This window comes from Pimephales promelas, chromosome 14, assembly GCF_988280905.1.
Source record: "Pimephales promelas chromosome 14, fPimPro1.hap1.1, whole genome shotgun sequence".
NCBI classification, from domain to species: Eukaryota; Metazoa; Chordata; class Actinopteri; order Cypriniformes; family Leuciscidae; genus Pimephales; species Pimephales promelas.
In genome coordinates this window covers 1,587,624-1,605,002 of record NC_142782.1, presented here as the reverse complement: position 1 = coordinate 1,605,002, position 17,379 = coordinate 1,587,624, and the positions used below count along the sequence as shown (strand labels likewise).

General features: G+C 37.9%; 1 protein-coding gene across 1 annotated transcript in view; it reads left to right on the top strand.

The window, feature by feature from the left end:
- The window catches only part of bicd2a (BICD cargo adaptor 2a), a 45,065-nt gene that overhangs the window by 11,326 nt on the left and 16,360 nt on the right, over positions 1 to 17,379 (top strand). Inside the window, exons 2-5 of the mRNA XM_039674941.2 lie at positions 8,883 to 9,095; positions 10,230 to 10,382; positions 10,545 to 10,700; positions 14,202 to 14,501. Coding sequence (XP_039530875.1) covers positions 8,883 to 9,095; positions 10,230 to 10,382; positions 10,545 to 10,700; positions 14,202 to 14,501 — 822 coding nt within the window. The remainder of the gene's footprint in view (positions 1 to 8,882; positions 9,096 to 10,229; positions 10,383 to 10,544; positions 10,701 to 14,201; positions 14,502 to 17,379) is intronic.

Here is a 17,379-nt window from a genome sequence, read left to right as displayed (position 1 = left end):
TCGTCTGTTGCTTTAAATGCTTGAGCTCTGGATTCTGATTGGCTGTCAGTTTTGAAAGTGATCTCAACTATATTGTTTTTCTGAGTGGTTATTGTTATAGTTGTGGTGTGGACTCTGCTAATCTTAAAACTAATATATATATATACATCATATTCTTCATCTGCTGGTGCGTTTATTCCCACTGATGTCATCATATCTCGAAATCAGTTGTGTCCAGTGTCAGAATGAGATGATGATGCTTGTGTGTGTCTCGCTCGTGTGTTGTGGTGAAATATCTCAGGCCTGCTTTTGAATATTTGCGGGAGTTTTTGTCCCCGCCTAAACGGCCGAGCGAATTTCAGCCCGAGCAGGAATGATGAGAATGTGGATAAACACGCCTCACTCTCGTCATGCTGGGAACGAGTCTCCGTGTGTGTGTGAGAGAGAGAGAAGTGGAGACAGAGCAACACTTCCTCACCAGCTGACCCATCTATGAGGACATTAGAGGGACTTTTAAAATTTGAAATGCTTTGTTTGCCCTAACTTCATAAAATGAAACCACAAAACACAATTTCAACATCTATTAGGTGAAAAAAAGAGATTGTTTCACACTAGCAGCCATGATACTTGTCATGAAAAGAGAGTCGACGACTAATCAGTGATGCACTTCTTCACAGAATTTTGAATTGTTTATTAATGGTTCTTCTAACTGTTAATTGGTACATTTAAAGTTAGGAAAAGCATTTTTGTAAGAGAGTATTATGTTTTTTCTTCTTAACATAAAGGTTTTGTCGTGACTGGCAAGCTTATATTAAAACCAGTGAATTCCCATTTCATTCATTTCCAAACTTTCCTGAAATACCATGATGGTTTTTAGTCGGTCTGTCGTTGGAATCTGTCAGTATGTCCCACATTTCTCAAGAAGTTTAGCTAGTAAACAAGCAACGTTATTGTGCAAATAGTTCTTGAATGCAGAAGCTCTGTTGAAACGATGAGCCAATCAGGGCTTGCACACATACAGCCCTTTTGGGGACAATGATCTGCGTTTTACACATTCGTGAACATGAAAACACATTTCATCCGCACAGATGAAGAAAACCGTGCAGGGAATTTGCTTTAAAGGTCATTTATGATCATAAAACTCGTACTGTATACCTTTTTTTGTTGTTACTGATATTGTGTCTTAATGGTAAAAAGCTGTGTACAGTGTGAGTGAGCTGCACATGTGGAACGTTTATTGGGTTTAATGTGTGAAAGCTAATGTCTATCTAAAATAAAATTAGGCCTACTTCTGTAACGAAAGGAGGACTTCCCACACCACGGCTGGACCATTTCAAATATTTATAATACATTTACATGAATTTTTACACATTTTTTTAGGGATGCACCAATATTAACATTTTTGCCAATAACCGATAATTCCTTATATTTGAAAGCCGATGACCGATAATTCTTTATATTTGAAAGCCGATAACTGATCATTCCTTATATTTGAAAGCCGATAACCGATAATTCCTTATATTTAAAAGCCGTTAACCGATAATTCCTTATATTTGAAAGCCGATAACCGATAATTCCTTATATTTGAAAGCCGATAACCGATAATTCCTTATATTTGAAAGCCGTTAACCGATAATTCCTTATATTTGAAAGCCGTTAACCGATAATTCCTTATATTTGAAAGCCGATAACCGATAATTCCTTATATTTGAAAGCCGATGACCGATAATTCCTTATATTTGAAAGCCGATAACCGATAATTCCTTATATTTGAAAGCCGTTAACCGATAATTCCTTATATTTGAAAGCCGATAACCGATAATTCCTTATATTTGAAAGCCGATAACCGATAATTCCTTATATTTGAAAGCCGATAACCGATAATTCCTTATATTTGAAAGCCGTTAACCGATAATTCCTTATATTTGAAAGCCGTTAACCGATAATTCCTTATATTTGAAAGCCGTTAACCAGTAATTCCTTATATTTGAAAGCCGTTAACCGATAATTCCTTATATTTGAAAGCCGATAACCGATAATTCCTTATATTTGAAAGCCGTTAACCGATAATTCCTTATATTTGAAAGCCGTTAACCGATAATTCCTTATATTTGAAAGCCGATAACCGATAATTCCTTATATTTGAAAGCCGATGACCGATAATTCCTTATATTTGAAAGCCGATAACCGATAATTCCTTATATTTGAAAGCCGTTAACCGATAATTCCTTATATTTGAAAGCCGATAACCGATAATTCCTTATATTTGAAAGCCGATAACCGATAATTCCTTATATTTGAAAGCCGATAACCGATAATTCCTTATATTTGAAAGCCGTTAACCGATAATTCCTTATATTTGAAAGCCGTTAACCGATAATTCCTTATATTTGAAAGCCGTTAACCGATAATTCCTTATATTTGAAAGCCGATAACCGATAATTCCTTATATTTGAAAGCCGATGACCGATAATTCCTTATATTTGAAAGCCGTTGACCGATAATTCCTTATATTTGAAAGCCGTTAACCGATAATTCCTTATATTTGAAAGCCGATGACCGATAATTCCTTATATTTGAAAGCCGATGACAATAATTCCTAATATTTGAAAGCTGATAACTCCTTATATTTGAAAGCTGATAACTGATAATTCCTTATATTTGAAAGCTGATAACTGATAATTCCTTATATTTGAAAGCCGTTAACCGATAATTCCTTAAATTTGAAAGCCGATAACCGATAATTCCTTATATTTGAAAGCCGATAACCGATAATTCCTTATATTTGAAAGCCGATAACCGATAATTCCTTATATTTGAAAGCCGTTAACCGATAATTCCTTATATTTGAAAGCCGATAACCAATAATTCCTTATATTTGAAAGCCGATAACCGATAATTCCTTATATTTGAAAGCCGTTAACCGATAATTCCTTATATTTGAAAGCCGATAACCGATACTTCCTTATATTTGAAAGCCGATGACCGATAATTCCTTATATTTGAAAGCCGATGACAATAATTCCTAATATTTGAAAGCTGATAACTGATAATTCCTTATATTTGAAAGCTGATAACTGATAATTCCTTATATTTGAAAGCCGTTAACCGATAATTCCTTATATTTGAAAGCCGATGACCGATAATTCCTTATATTTGAAAGCCGATAACCGATAATTCCTTATATTTGAAAGCCGTTAACCGATAATTCCTTACAATTATCGGCCAATACATCGCTTTCAAATATATCATTTTTGAGAGCCTGATTACAAAAGTCTCTGCAGTAAAATCAGTGTCCCAAACACAATTATAATGTTCTCAGTCATAAATAATAATTTTTATGTAGCTGTCTAGCTGATTGCTCTTGGGGAAAAGACTTTCCTTTTTTGTCTGATTTCAATCACATTTCAAGCTATTTAAAGTACCCATCATGTTGAACAATGCGCACACACACGAGCGCTTTAGCCCAGAACGCCGCCGCCTCGGTCTGGATGTTCTTTTGTGAAATATGTTGTAAATCTGTTATCTGTGTGTAAAGAATGCCAGTGTGAATGCAAAGCGAATCAGGGCTAATTGGATCTCTTTCATTTTTGGCCCATACCAAGAGAACCGAACTACAGCTGTGATGTCTGAACTCACGTCCGTAGAGTTGATTGTGATGCATGATGGGAATGGGATAGTGGGGGTTTAGTTGGCCAGCTGAGATCCTTCAAGCTCTTTCAAACAATGAGTCTTTGTTTGTTCAGGATGCAGTTGAAAACAAGTCTGCTGGATGGAGATATTTTTAGTCACTGTGTTGAATATGTCAGGAGTGGGCTTGTGGCTTGTGCGTGTCCCACATTTAAACAGGTTATCCGTGGACGCGGGAGTCTAGGCCATTTGTTTCAGAGCTAACAGCTGTTCAAGCACAAGTGTTGATGTTCGCTTTGTACATCGACAATCAATCGCAATTCTGTCTTCAACAATTCTGAATCGGTTCTGACCGCTCAATTTAATGTCTCAATCTATTTATTTTTTTTATATTTCAGGTTTGTTTAACAGGGACAATGCACACTAATAATACATAAATAGATGTATAATGTGCCAGAATCAGCCAAATGCTATTTTACCCTGGACAAAATAAAAGGATTGAAATAGTACATGCATGTTAATATGAATGTATAAGAAAAATGACTAAACCAACATATAAAATAGAACAATTGGTCAATATCAACAACACGCACAAACACACACACACACAAGCCAGACTGTCAGACCATATAACAAAACATTTTTGGACATGCGCATTGAGCAGAAAAAAACAATATAGCTGGGACAATGAAGAACAGAGGTTTAACCCAACTAAACACAAATGCAACAATTATGTAATAGATACATTCATACCTGATATCTGATATGTTGTGTGCATTAGACCTGCCTATGGCTGGGTGACATTTCATTCATGATAATGATAAAGGCCTGTATATATCACAATATTCTAGATTAGACTAAAGAAGCGAATTAGAAATAGTAGGATAAAAACAATATAACAAAAATACGAATTATTATACAAATAACATTTTACATGTAAAATAGGTTTATTTAACATTTAGTAAGAAATGGGAAATAAATTAAATGTAAAAATAAAATGCTGCATAGTCTTCACTGTTTGAATTAATTAATATAAAATTTTCTTATTGAAGCTCCAGAATGTTTTCAGTCAAGAGCAGTGTAGTTTAGCGCAGATAACCAGCGGATGATATCGTTCTGTTTTATATAAGCACTCGATGCAGTTTAGTCGTCTGTCGCTTTAAATGTTCCAGCTCTTAAAAGCAGGATGGATTCTGATTGGCTGTCAATGATCCTTCATCAGCTGGAATAAATGTTCCAGTTAAATAATTTCTCTTTGCCAGTGTGCTGTTATCGTTATAGTTGTGATGTAGAGCTGGGCGATATGTAAAACATATTTTATTAATAATTGCAATATTCGGTTGTATCGTCCACCCAAGCCCCGCCCCCACCGGTGACATCACCGCCGAGTCGCCGACATGCATCATGCAGTTCAGCTGCACTTTATGTAATGATAGCCTGCGATTCAGTTAGTTTAATTTAATTATAAAGTTAAAGGTTTGTTAACACACATTTGATGGACATTAGCTGAACACTACTGTATAATGTGGCCAGTTGAAAGCCATAATCAACAAAAACTCTGACTTGGTCTAACAATCCCCTAAATAACAACGTCTTCCTTTTTTGGGATGAGTCGCGCGCGTTCCTCCCGGATTCCTCTTGTTTGAGCATGTGAGCAGTGAGATCTGCACAGACCCAGCCCTGACCTCGAGCGAACCTCAACACACGAGAACAGGGCTCACGACTGTTCTCCGTGTCCAGCCGTAACTAATCAACCCGTTTGCAAAGAAGGCTTCGGCAGCTGTCCGAAATCTGACCAAAAACTGAGTAAACTTTGGCCACACCGATGGAGATCTGAGGAACTGATGAAGGAAAACATCTGTAATATTCATCATAAATACAGTGCATGCTCACAATAACAGCGTAAATAAATAAAAGAAGGATTTAAACTGTTTTACATCTGATACACATATTTAGATTAAATATCCCAGCCTCATTAATGGAGTTGAGCACTTAAATTACATGATATCATTACCGAGAAGTTAATTATATTCTAATAAATATAAATATTTCAAGTGGATGTGATGCTTTTGAACACTTTTCCTGTGGCATGCCGTGTTTTAATGTTTTAAGTACACGAATAATGATCAATAAAGGCCTATCTGTTTCCATTTAAAATATAAAGCAATTAAAAATACTGTTTGGCCAGTGGAAAAGATTGAGAAACTTTCTCTGAAATGAGTTTTATACTATTTGATTAATTAATTCAAAAACAAGTCAAGGATCGGCTATTAAATGATTTTTAGCAATGTATAGTGACGCACATCCATATCTCTTATTTTCCTAACGTCTGTACCGTTGAACATGGATATACGTAGTAAAACGAGGCGTTGTAAGCTCATATGGTCATTTCATGGAGACGCACAAACACACAATCTTCCTCCGACTGGGATTATAAAGGGAATTTTGCTCAGGTTCTGACGTACGCGGTTTTATAAGTCTGAATTTTTTTTGGTGTTCGCTATTTTTGGCTTTTGGGCGCTCTTACACTTTTAGTAAGGATCCTTCACACAGTTTTATAAATGAGAGCCATTGTATTGAAAAGATCAACAGACATGTCCGTGATTGGCTACATTTCTCACCGCTGCAAAATAAGGAACACACAAATGCACACTGGATCTGTTTCGCCAATATGATATTACAGTATAAACTGAGGGTGCTTGAGTTTGTTAAACACATGGTAAGGACGGGCAAATTAGTTAAAAACAGGAAACCCTTCCTTCCTCCTGTGCTCGACCTGGAAGAAGGATGATGGGAAATGTGCCTTGGTTAGACACACTGAGCTGTGCTGTTGTTTAAAGGGCCATGCTTGAGGATACATGTCCATTAGATCCCCAATTTTCTGTAGCGCCTTTTAAAAGTACTATTTCAAAGCTCTTCACAAGAATAAGATCCAATAAAACATATAATTATGCAAACTAGAGCCCGACCGATAAAGGATTTTGAAGGCCGATACCGATACAAATATTTTTGGGTTTTAAAATCCGATATTCCGATATATCGGCCGATATTTTATTTATTTATTTGTTTATTTTTTTTTAAACTGGACATGATAGTCACAAATTGTGTCATGCTTATTTGAGTTTAGAGAACTGATGGGGATGATCTTTTAATTGTTATTCAAGCAATGTATGTATCGTGACCAACTCAATGGGTGTTGCCAACAGGAACGGTGTAGAGTGCCCTCTGGTGGACAAAATATACAACTCCAACACTCATGACATGGTTCAAGCGTGTTTCGTCCGTTTTTATTTTATTTTTGAAATATTCATTTATCGGCCATTATAACTGCCGATACCGATAGTTTGGAAAATGCCTAATATCGGCCGATAATATCGGCCTGCCGATATATCGGTCTGGCTCTAATACAAACAATGCAATAATGAAAGTGTAATCGAGACAAAAAAAATTTAAATGGCTAAATACACTCATAATGATGTCAATATTCCTGTCTTGGTGTGTATTCAGTAATTATAACAGTTTATTAGATGTGCATTAGCTCTTAAAGTGACTGCAGCCTAAAACTTGTGTTTTTAATGTTGATCAAACCGCAAAAGACAGCCGGCTGAATCACTTTTGTAGTTTTAATAAGAATCAGTATACCTTTAATTCATACAGTGAAGACTAAGCAATGTTTTATTTTAATATATGATTATTCTGTTGTTCAATAAATGTTGGCCTACCTGAAGCCCCCTGGTTTACACAGTCGTTAAAATGACACTTACTTTTTATGTTGTTAATGCTACACAATAGTGAAATAGTTTAATGGTCTAATAGTGAAAGTTTATTGCATATTGAATATTTAGAACTATTTAACGAGTTATCTCGTATTGCATTATTCTTCAAAACTCTATATTTTCTTCATTATTCACTAGGGCTGGGTAAATATTGATTTCTCAACATTAATCGATTCTCATTTCAAGAATCGATTAGTCATCCTGTTTCATTTGAATGAATGGGACATTGTATCGCGGCTGCGCGCATCCAAAAAATCGCAATAATCTTTGTCCTTTGTTACTATTGATATGAAACAAAGTCTCAATTTTCAAATTACGTCCATTTTCTTTAGAAATTCAAAAACATAAATAGCGTTTTGGCGCTGTGGCGTGAGATCGCTCTGGAGAAGCAGCAGCGCTGATCTCTCTTCCAGCTTAATAATACCAGTTACAGCGCCAAATAAACATGAATGAGCATCTGAAAGTGTGTTAAAGATAGAGTACAACTTATCCAAATCCGGATCATGTCACATTGATTCGCTCAATCAGCGTTTCAACCGTGGAAAGACGTCAGTTAAACAGCTTGTAATCAATGTATCGTCATATTTACCTCAGAAAACCCACATGAACTCGTTAGTCAGCTAGAAAAAATAACTCTAGAAAGGAGCATTTTGCTAAATATATACACCATATTACATATGCATTATAATCTGAAATTTGTTCTTCAATATTTAATGCATATTTGAATAAATCTGGCAAGTTTTTATGACAGCCACCATTTAAATGTTTATATTTTATATAATCTTATCATAAAAATAAATAAAAGTGTAATTTAAGTTTGTATAGCTAGAAAACAGTTCATTATTACCTTCATATTAGGCTAATGAAGCCTATAGGCTACGACTAGACTCTCATAGTTCACAGCATTAGTTAACAGATTTGATTTCCTTGAGAAAATTTGCCATTTATTGTAACTGATATCCAAAATAATCAACATTGAATCGAATCAGAATCGAAATTGAATCAAGTTGCAAGCTAGTGAATTGAAATTGAATCGAATTTGTGTCAATACCCAGCCCTATTATTCACAGACTCTAGAATAGGAATAGACCCTCCATATGTGGACTGTTGCTGCAGTGTTTTGCACTGGTATGCCACTGGTATGTTGTTTTTACCTCCATATTGGTAATGTGAATCCCAAGTTTAGAAGAAAATGCCTATATGTAGGTAAAAAAGACCCGCTGTCAACAACAGGCCTAAAAACGCATTATCAACACAACTTTAAAATATTGAGATATATTTGTTTTTTGTCAATATTGCACTCCCCTAATGTACAGTGTAAATCTTAAAAAGCCTTAAATATGAATTTAAAAAGTGTGCAGCAACCCTATTACACACGTTTGGATGGTATACCACTTGTTTCCACCTCCATATTTGCCCATTGGCAATGTGAACCATCCCCATATATCACGATAAAGGATTGATTATTAATCCGGGTGTGTTTCTTCTGTTCCTCAGGCGTTCGGACAGGCTCACTCCAACCACCGGAAGGTGGCGGCGGACGGCGAGAGCCGCGAGGAGTCGCTCATCCAGGAGTCGGCGTGTAAAGAGGCGTATTACGAGCAGCGCGTGCAAGAGCTGCAGACGGAGCTGAGACAAGCTCGAAACATCCTGACCAACACCCAGTCGGAGAACGAGCGGCTCGCCAGCATCACGCAGGAGCTGAGAGAGGTCAGTCTGAGAACGCAGCAGGAGTTGCTAAAGCACCAATTTTCTACACTCGAAAAATGAGAATATCGTGCGAAAGTTCATTTACTTCAGTAATTCAACTTAAAAGGTGAAACTAATATATTATATAGACTCAGATATTTCAAGCCTTTTATTTGTTATAATTTTGATGATTATATATATATGGCTGACAGATATGAAAACCCCAAAGTCAAAATTAGAATATTGTGAAAAGGTTTTCATATCTGTAATCCACAATTATAACAAATAAAGGCTTGAAATATCTCACTTTGCATGTAATGAGTTTCAAGCACTGCACAATAACATTTATATCGCATCTGGAAAATAACCAAGTACACTGAGTCGACCGACTTTTACCATCACTTTCTAAATTCAGAAGAAACAGTAATGAGGATAATGGTGTTGAGGAACTCCCGGGCGTGTGCTCAACAGTGTCTAACATTAACACAGCTCATACAGGGGTTAAAAGTGAATGAAAGGAAGAAAATAAATGTTTCTATAAATGAATTTTGGCAGATGGTGTGCAGGAGATTAATGAGCCAAAGGTGAAATGAAATGTGTTTTTGCGTGCGACTGAGCGGAGACGGAGCGATACAGAGCGAGCGATGGTTCACACACACTGCTATTCAAAAGTTCACGGGTCGCAGAGACTTTTTGTTTGTTGTTTACACTTTTATTCACCAAGAACACATTCAAAAAGAACATCTGGAAAAATAAAATGTCATGAAAATTCAACTCTAATAATAATCATAAATGTTTGTTTTGAGCAGCAAATCATCATACTAGAAGGATCATGTGACACTGAAGACTGGCGTAATGATGATGAAATATTGCAACACTATATTGTATTTTTTGAAATACCAAAATTATGTAGAAACACCATAGATTAAGCTGAAAAACACAAGCTGTGATGATTGTGTTGCACTAAAAAAAAAGATTTTGACAGCCCTCATTCAGATAGAAAACATTAGCAGTAATATTTCTGCTGCAAAAACATGAAATCTTACAGAACAAACATTTGATGAATAATTCAACTGAATAAAGTATTTGTCAGGTGTAAAGAAAATGACGTCCTGCTTGTTCATTCCTCACACACACACTGTTGTCCTGTTTCAGAGCAGTCAGATGGTGGAGCTGCAGAGGTCTCGCCTGCGGGACGATCTCAAGGAGTTCCAGATCCGAGAGGCTCGTCTCCTGCAGGACTACAGCGAGCTCGAGGAGGAGAACATCACGCTCCAGAAGCACGTGTCCGTCTTAAAGCAGGGCCAGGTAACACTCATGCTGAACTTAGGGCTCGGGGTAGTGTGTGTGTGTGTGTGATCGGTAGGTTTAGGGCTCGGGTTAGTGGAGATACTAGACAGTTTGTGAAGGTATAAAATGCAATGTCCCTATTAAGATAGCTGTGTGTGTGTGTGTGATGGCATCTTGCAGGTGGAGTTTGAGGGTCTGAAGCATGAGATGCGTCGTCTGGAGGAGGAGACCCAGTTCCTGAACAGCCAGCTGGAGGATGCGGTGCGTCTGAAGGAGATCGCGGAGCGGCAGCTGGGAGAGGCGCTGGAGACCATCAAGACGGAGCGCGAGCAGAAGGCCAGACTTCACTGATTACCTCATCAAATTATTATTATTATTATTAGGCTTGAGGATCGTTTCAGTTTGAATGAATCCCATTCCCATTCTGCTTGTTTATTTGTATTCTTATCGTTTCATAATTACATGCTCACTAAAGAATCGACAAGAGGAATCACTTTTATAACAAGTAGGGATGTCCCGATCCGATCCACGGCATCGGTATCGCGCCGATACCGGCCCAGAACGCTAGATCGGAGATCGGAGGGGAGAAAAGAATATGAGCGATATCCAGTTTAGCGGCGCAGCCTGTCACGTGATAATTGTTGTGTTTACGCACACGCGCGCAGAGAATCACTCTCGCTTTGCGTGTCAAGAGCGAAACTGGCGCGCGTAAAAGGGCCGTTACATAGTCAACGCGAGCTACGCGAGAAAGCAACGCGAGTGACGCGAGCGACGCGCTTCCTTTCAAGTTTGAAGCGAAATTTACGCGCGTGACGCGCGTCAGAATCAAAATCCGTTGGCGGTCATTGTTTTTATGTCGACCGAGCATTCATCAAGAGAGTTACCGCTCTGTATTTACTCTGGATAGCAGAACAGCGGCGTGGGGATCATCGTCGCCGTATATTTGTGTCCACCGGACCCTTCGGAGCCGAACCGTTTGGCGAGTTTCACCATTTGCTCGCTCCAGGAGCTGCGCTGGATGACGGCCGCTGTCAGCGGTACTTCCGCCTGTCACGCGCCCAGTTTGATGACCTGTTGTCCCGCATCTGAGCGAGGATCACCCTCGCCCGGCCCCTCATCCATCTAATCTAGCTGTCATTTATTTTTGTTTTGATAATAAATAGAGCCAGCCTTCAAAAGTTATTAACCTGTCCTGTGATTTTTTTTCTCTCTCTCACGTCCAGACACGAATTTATGCACATATGTTGATTGTCTTTACAACATAATACTATTTCTAGATATGGAATGAATAACATTCAATACAAAATGAACATGTCTCCATATAGAAATAATGTTTTAAGTGATGAAACATTTGCTTTGTTGTGCATAATCCCACCATGCATTTAGTCATATTAACAAAATAATTTATTGAAGCATCCAGACACTTCACCACGTGAGCAAGCAGCTAGGCTCCTGATTGGTTAACGCGGCGCGAATTCACGCCAAAGTTCAGCCAACTTGACGCGCGAATGAGGCGTATTCGCGTCTTCCGCGCCGCGCTCCACGCCTTCGCGCTGCAGGAATTTTTCTTGCATTGACTTAACATTGAAATCATTCGCGCCTGACGCCCTATTCGCGTCCGGTGTGAACGTAGCATTAGTGCGTCGAAGTTGTGATAGCGCTGTCGGCTAACGCGAAATGCTACTATTTACATTCCATGGATGTTTATTCATATATACAATTGTTTTGGACTAAAAACTTCTTCAAATTGGATTGTATGGATGCTTTACAGTGAAACCAAACCATTTTTGTTGTAATGTGGACTAACAGATGGCTAATTGGTGAGTTTCTTCCAGTTTGTGTTGGTTTGTTTTGGCTGTTGGTGGTCTGACAAAGAGACAGATTGTGCCCGCTGTGTTGATTGTATCTTAAAATGGTTTACGTCGTTCGAATCACGAGTTTCTCAGCTTTCCAAAGATATGTATTATGTTTACTTTTGTGTTTGTTTTGTTTTGTCTTTCACAAAGTTAAACCTATAAACCACCCTGTGGGCCGTATACGGCACGTCGGACCACGAAAAAAAAAATATCGGACTAATATCGGTATCGGCAAAAGCCAAAGGTGCGGCATCGGTATCGGTATCGGAAGTGAAAAAGTGGTATCGGGACATCCCTAATAACAAGTATCCGATTCCCAACCCTAATTATGATGTCATCTAGGGCCAGTTGTTGAAAGGTAAACTGATCGGATTTTGGTTATCGGATTGGATCAAATCTTGAAAATGGGTTGTTCAAAGGGGAAAGAAGGAATCTGAAATCAGATTAAATCAGGGAATCCAATCCTAGTTTTAATCTGGATCAAACCTTCAGTTTGTGTTGTTCAAAACTTGGATAAGTTTGATCCAAAAAAACAGGATTATCCTGATCCCAACAGGGGGGTAGGATTTCAAGGTGGATTTCAGGAAGAAAATGTAGTAAAACTTGGTCAAATAATACATTTGTATCATTTAGTGTATACTTTTATTTATATATTGCACTTGATTTGTGTAACCGTTGTAACAGTGATAAAGTAGGCATAGGCTAACAATTAAGCTATTCAGTATAGTAAAATTATCTTGTCCCCATTTGTGTTTTGCCTCAAAATAAGAAACACTTACAGTGACCCCATGTTGGCTCTTCTACCTGTTCTTTCCATAGCTTGTAGCCCACATTGTGAGATGTTGTCCCATTTAGAGCACTGGTAATCTTGAAAACTGTGTATCTGGATCAGGGTGATCCAGTCCAATGTTGCTTTTAAAAACCGGCATATAAGTAAGGCGGATTACCTGATCCTGGATAGGAAAAAATGGGATTTCCAAATCCGGATCATTTTGATCCAGATTAAATGTTTTGAACAACTGGCCCCTAGATATTATTGGAAGTGTGATGACCTCATTATTGGTGCTGGGAATCAAGACCTCGTACCAACACACACAGGACGCATACATCTGGGGAAAACAGGATGAATAAATAATGAGATTAAAATAAATAAATGACAAAAAATGGTAAATTATATTTGTTTGTTATTAATCTACTAAATATATTAAATTACATTTAAGATAAATAAACTAAATGTTGTATTTCGAAGGAGAGCACAAAGACGCCAGAAAGAACGGATATGGAGAACTGGCCAGTGTCTGCTTTGCGCTGGTTAGCAAAAAATTGCGTATAAATCTCTTGTTCTGCTACCTTATCACCAAATACTGGATTCAATCTTTTTGTCCGCTAACGTACGTCAGTTTTTGAGTGAAAATACCATTATTTCTGAATTATTTAGAAATGCATAAAATATGTAAAACACTAGTGTGCTTTAATGTTTAACCAGGAAAATGTACAAAATAAAGAAATAAATCTTTTTTCATAATAGTTCAATAATAAAGCACATTAGTGTGATTCATATTTGATGTAAAATCAACAAAATTATCCACAAATAATGCTTTTTTCACTCAAAAACTGAGGCATATGAACGATCAAATCCAAAAAGAAATATAAAACCGGTCCTAATTGAAAAATACAATCACAAGATTGAATACAATATTTGGTGATGATGTCGCACAATGAGGGATTTCTAAGCAGTTTTTTGTAGGCTGGTCACTTGTGTTACACTGTGGGACAAAAAAAACCCCACAAAAAGTGTATTTTATTTTGTAAAGTTGTTAAAGTGTGAGTGAAGTCGGTAAATTTCAGTCCAAAGCGATAACATTAGCATTTCCGCATCTTTCTTTAGTTGATCTACAGTAGTCAAAGCCATGCATGCGTTTTGAATAATAAGTACTTTAAAATGCCCCGAGGTCTGACTTCACGACGTGTGTTCACACAGGCCGCCTTGAGGAAGGAGTTGTCCCAGTACATGAGCATCGGGGACTCGCTGTACCACAGTCCTCTGAGCATCTCCCTCGACGGCCTGAAGTTCAGCGACGACACCTCCATCGAGCCCAACAACGACCAACCGCTCCACGTCTACGAGAGCGGCTTCCACAAGATGGCCGACATCGACGACAACCGCGTCTCCTCGCCTAAGAACGGAGAGTTGTTCCAGCCGTCCTCCAGCCTCGTGGACAACCTCCTGAACGAGCTCAACATCTCCGAGATCCAGAAGCTCAAGCAGCAACTGCTGCAGGTACTCTCACACACACACACACACACGCCCAGTCGAAGCTGGATCGGTGAGATCATTCACCAGGGCTAGATTTATTTGATTAAAAATGCAAAAAGATTGAAAACGGTCAACAGTTTGGGGTCAGTATGAAGAGGGAGGGGATGAACCAAATCAATACTTTTATTAATCAAGGACGCATTCAATTTACTAAAACTGACAGTGAAGATAAATCAGACATTTCAGATAAATGCAGGTACTTTCAGTTACTTAAATTTGAACTTTCTATTCATCAACGAATCCTAAAATGAAAATGTAAATAACTGTTTTCAACATTAAAGGAGTAGTCCACTCAACTTTTGCTGATAATTTACTCACCCCCGTGTCATCCGAGATGTTCATGTCTTTCTTTCTTCAGTCGAAAAGAAATTAAGGTTTTTGATGAAAACATTCCAGGATTTTTCTCCATATAATGGACTTCAATGGGAACCAAACGGTTCAAGGTCCAAAAGACAGTTTCGGTGCAAACTGTTCAAAGGGCTTTAAACGATTTTAGACGATGAATAAGGGTCTTATCAAGCGAAACGATCGCTCATTTAATAAATAAATAACAAAGTTTAAGTTTTATAAGCTCAAACGCTCGCCTTGCTCTGTAATGTGATGCGCGTTCGTGACTCTCCTGTTCGAACTCGTTTATCAAAATTAACTAATCTTTTATTGTGTCATTTGGTTCATTCAACAAACGGAATGAACGAGTTGACTCTGGAAAAGATTCGTTCATTTTGATGGGGTTAGTAGTTCGAATAGGAGAGTCATAAACACGCATCATACCCTAACAGAGCAAGGCGACCATTTGAGCTTAAAAAAACGTAAACTTTGTTATTTATTTATTAAATAAGCGATTGTTTCGCTTGATAAGACCCTTATTCATCGTCTGGAATCGGTTAAAGCCCTTTGAACAGTTTGCGCTGAAACTCTCTTTTGGACCTTAAACCGTTTGGACCCCATTGAAGTCCATTATATGGAGAAAATCCTGGAATGTTTTCATCAAAAACCTTCATTTCTTTTCGACTGAAGAAAGAATGACATTGACATCTTGGATGCTGAACATTCAGCTTTGATCACAGGAATAAATTACACTTTTTAAATTGTAATAATATTTCTCAATATAACTGTTGTATTTATAATCAAATAAATGCAGAAGAGACTTCTTCATATGTTGTGCAACTCTACAAACAAGGACGGCTAACCTGGAATTTATTTAAATCGCATTTTAATTCAATTAAAGTGTATTTGAATAGTGTTTTCCACAGAAAGCGCTCGTGTTACAAGATTTCAAATCACAATCAGATTTGTTTTTTTCTATAGTGTGTGTTCAGATCTGTGTTTGATTGGCTGACAGCTGGACCGCTTAAATCCTATTAGTGTAAGTGCTCCACACAATCTGACACAACGAGCCTTCTGACCCTCTGAACTCTGACCTTTTAAAGGAGTAGTTCACTTCAGAAAGATAGTTTACTCTCCCGATGTCCATGTGTTTCTTTCTTCGGTGAAATGAAGAAATGAAGGTTTTTGAGGAACACACTCCAGGATTTTTCTCCATAGTGTCTTCAATGGGGTCCAACGGGTCGAGATGCGAGTTTCAGTGACGCTTTAAAGTCTCGACACGATCCAGACGCGGAATAAGAGTCTGATCTAGACAAACCAGCCGACATTTAGGACAAAATACACACTTATATACTTCATAACCCGAAACACTGATCTTCTACGTGTACGACTTCATGCCTGTGTCTGATGTAGGGGGAAAAACGTCAATCATCCCACACCGTTTTTTATTTGTTTTTTGTAAATGATGTTTCTGCATACATTTCTAATTACAAATGATCATTTTATAAGCGCTGGTTGTTTGTGAAGGGAATGTTTTGGTCACATGATGTCTCTCCTCACACCATGTTACTTATGCGTATCAGTTGGCGTGTCTCTTTACCCCTGATTCTCTTTAAATCAGTCTTAGCAAATCAAGTCTGAAAAATGCACGTGCAGTATTTGCTTATAAAGCAATAATTGTTGTTATTATGTGATTGAAGGTGTTTTTGTATTACATTCTCGCTGTAACTGACATCAACTAAACAGACAATTAAATCGACACTGAGCCAGAACTTCATGTTGCTTTATAGACGGACTTCTCCCATCTCAACGTCCTCATCCTCGAGTCATGTTCATGTCAGCACAGGTTACACTGCGAGTCTGTAATCATCGAGGAGCTTCTGCTTCGACTGAATAACCTTTGAGATCCACTTTCATGCAGAGTTTACCCGCTGCACATTACCAGGAACATGCACTACATGATCAGATTACTTTTTTGACGTAACAAGAAAAGCATTACTTTAAAAATGTACACATTAAAGGGATAGTTCACCCTAGCCCATGATTTACTCACCCTGAAGCCATCCTAGCTAGGTGTGTCTGAAAGAAGAATGTCAAACACACCTAGGATGGGTTCAGGGTAGGGCTGCACGTTTTCAAGTTTTTCATTAACCGTTAACCGAGGCCCTTATCGGTTGATACTCGGTTAACCATAGTGTGCGCGCCGCAACCTCGAGATACAGAGTTAATTTTTAACACCTTTAATAACTGGTTGGACCCCATTTGAAATGAAATTAATTTATAGAAATAAAACGCAGTGGTAAGTTCAGAGCAGTTAAAGTAGGCGCGTTTCCATCACCCTTCAAACTGAAATTGCCAATTGAAAATACGCACATGGCAACACGTCCATTTTGCAAAAACTCCGTGTCCGCAAATAATAATAATCATCATCATTATTGTAATATTTTATTAGACTGCATATGTAGAAGACGCTTTTATCCAAAAAAGGAACAAAGCACAAATAAACACAATATTT